Source organism: Cynocephalus volans, chromosome 9 (assembly GCF_027409185.1).
Source record: "Cynocephalus volans isolate mCynVol1 chromosome 9, mCynVol1.pri, whole genome shotgun sequence".
Taxonomy (NCBI): domain Eukaryota; kingdom Metazoa; phylum Chordata; class Mammalia; order Dermoptera; family Cynocephalidae; genus Cynocephalus; species Cynocephalus volans.
Window position 1 is genome coordinate 3,309,812 of NC_084468.1, and position 2,105 is coordinate 3,311,916.

General features: G+C 72.4%; 1 protein-coding gene across 1 annotated transcript; it reads left to right on the forward strand.

Moving 5' to 3' along the window:
* Nucleotides 1-240: 240 nt before the first annotated feature.
* ADRA2C (adrenoceptor alpha 2C) lies at nt 241-1,623 on the forward strand. Its single transcript, XM_063108732.1, has one exon. It carries the CDS (start codon nt 241-243, stop codon nt 1,621-1,623), a length of 1,383 nt encoding a protein of 460 aa, XP_062964802.1.
* Nucleotides 1,624-2,105: the final 482 nt, after the last annotated feature.

Consider the following 2,105-nt stretch of genomic DNA (forward strand, 5'->3'; position numbering starts at 1 on the left):
GGGCGCCTCCCGCTCTGCATTTACGCGCGCGGCAGCGGCGGGGAGCCTGGCAGCCACGCTCTCCGGCGCGCCGCCCGCCGAGCCGCCACGGCCGAGGGCCGGCTGCGGGGCGCCGCGGTCCCCAGCGGGCGCGCCCGAGGAGCAGGCGGTGATGCGGGCGCCGACCCGAGCTGGGGGGCGCCCAAGCTGCCGCGGCTGCGCCCCGGCCCCCAGCGGGACCGCGTAGGTCGCGGGAGGACCATGGCGTCCCCGGCGCTGGCGGCGGCGCTGGCGGTGGCTGCGGCGGCGGGCCCCAACGCGAGCGGCGCCGGCGAGGGGGGCGGCGGCGGGGGCGCCAACGCCTCGGGGCCCGCCTGGGGGCCGCCACCGGGCCAGTACTCGGCGGGCGCCGTGGCGGGGCTGGCGGCGGTGGTGGGCTTCCTCATCGTCTTCACCGTGGTGGGCAACGTGCTGGTGGTGATCGCGGTGCTGACCAGCCGGGCGCTGCGCGCGCCGCAGAACCTCTTCCTGGTGTCGCTGGCCTCTGCCGACATCCTGGTGGCTACTCTGGTCATGCCCTTCTCGTTGGCCAACGAGCTCATGGCCTACTGGTACTTCGGGCAGGTGTGGTGCGGGGTGTACCTGGCCCTCGACGTGCTCTTCTGCACCTCGTCTATCGTGCACCTGTGCGCCATCAGCCTGGACCGCTACTGGTCCGTGACGCAGGCCGTTGAGTACAACCTGAAGCGCACGCCGCGGCGCGTCAAGGCCACCATCGTGGCCGTGTGGCTCATCTCGGCCGTCATCTCCTTCCCGCCGCTCGTGTCGCTCTACCGCCGGCCCGACGGCGCCGCCTACCCGCAGTGCGGCCTCAACGACGAGACCTGGTACATCCTGTCCTCCTGCATCGGCTCCTTCTTCGCGCCCTGCCTCATCATGGGCCTGGTCTACGCGCGCATCTACCGCGTGGCCAAGCTGCGCACACGCACGCTCAGCGACAAGCTCCCTCCCGCGGGCCGCGACGGCGCGTCCCCGACCACGGAGAACGGGCTGGGCGCGGGCGAGAACGGGCACTGCGCGCCCCCGCGAGCAGACGCGGAGCCGGACGACAGCAGCGCGGCGGCGGCGGAGAGGCGGCGGCGGCGCCGGGGCGCGCTGCGGCGGGGCGGGCGGCGGCGGCGCGCGGGGGCCCCGGGTGGCACCGACGTGCCGGAGCCGGGGGCCGGGGCCGGGGCGGCCGAGCCGGGCGCGCTGACGGCCGCCAGGTCCCCGGGCCCCGGCGGGCGCCTGTCGCGCGCCAGCTCGCGCTCCGTCGAGTTCTTCCTGTCGCGCCGGCGCCGGGCGCGCAGCAGCGTGTGCCGCCGCAAGGTGGCCCAGGCGCGCGAGAAGCGCTTCACCTTCGTGCTGGCCGTGGTCATGGGCGTGTTCGTGCTCTGCTGGTTCCCCTTCTTCTTCAGCTACAGCCTGTACGGCATCTGCCGCGAGGCCTGCCAGGTGCCCGGCCCGCTCTTCAAGTTTTTCTTCTGGATCGGCTACTGCAACAGCTCGCTCAACCCGGTCATCTACACCGTCTTCAATCAGGACTTCCGACGCTCCTTCAAGCACATCCTCTTCCGGCGGAGGAGACGGGGCTTCAGGCAGTGACCCGCGCCCGCCTCGCCCTCGCGCGGATGTCCTGGACGGCTCCAGACGCGGGGCTGGGTGGTGGTGTTGGGGGGCGCACCCCGGGAGAGCCCGGGGCATCCTCCCCAGACACCCGTAGATGGCTCGGTCTCCAGGGCGCAGGGAAGGTGTGGCAGGGCAGGAGCTTGGGCCAGAGACAGCAGGGCCTTCAGGGAGGGGGCAGGAGAAAGGGAGACCCCTTTGCCTTCCCGCCTCAGCAAGGGGCTGCTTCTGAGGCTGCAGGCCTGGATCCGGCTCGGTTCCGGGCCGCCCTGCCGAGGTGTGGCTGTGAGGTCAGGGTTTTAGACAGCGGCGGCAAGTGCCACCCCCTCCCCCCAAACACACACCATCCCCCGATCCCTTTCTGAGCAAGGGCTGACTTCCCCAGGACCTAGTAGGGGGCGGCTGTCTGGGGGGAAAGAGAGACAGGGCACTGACCATCTTTGATTACTGAAAGTATTTAA

Coding starts and splice junctions, on each gene's coding strand:
- ADRA2C (XM_063108732.1), top strand. CDS start 241: ATGGCGTCCCCGGCGCTGGCGGCGGCGCTGGCGGTGGCTGCGGCGGCG.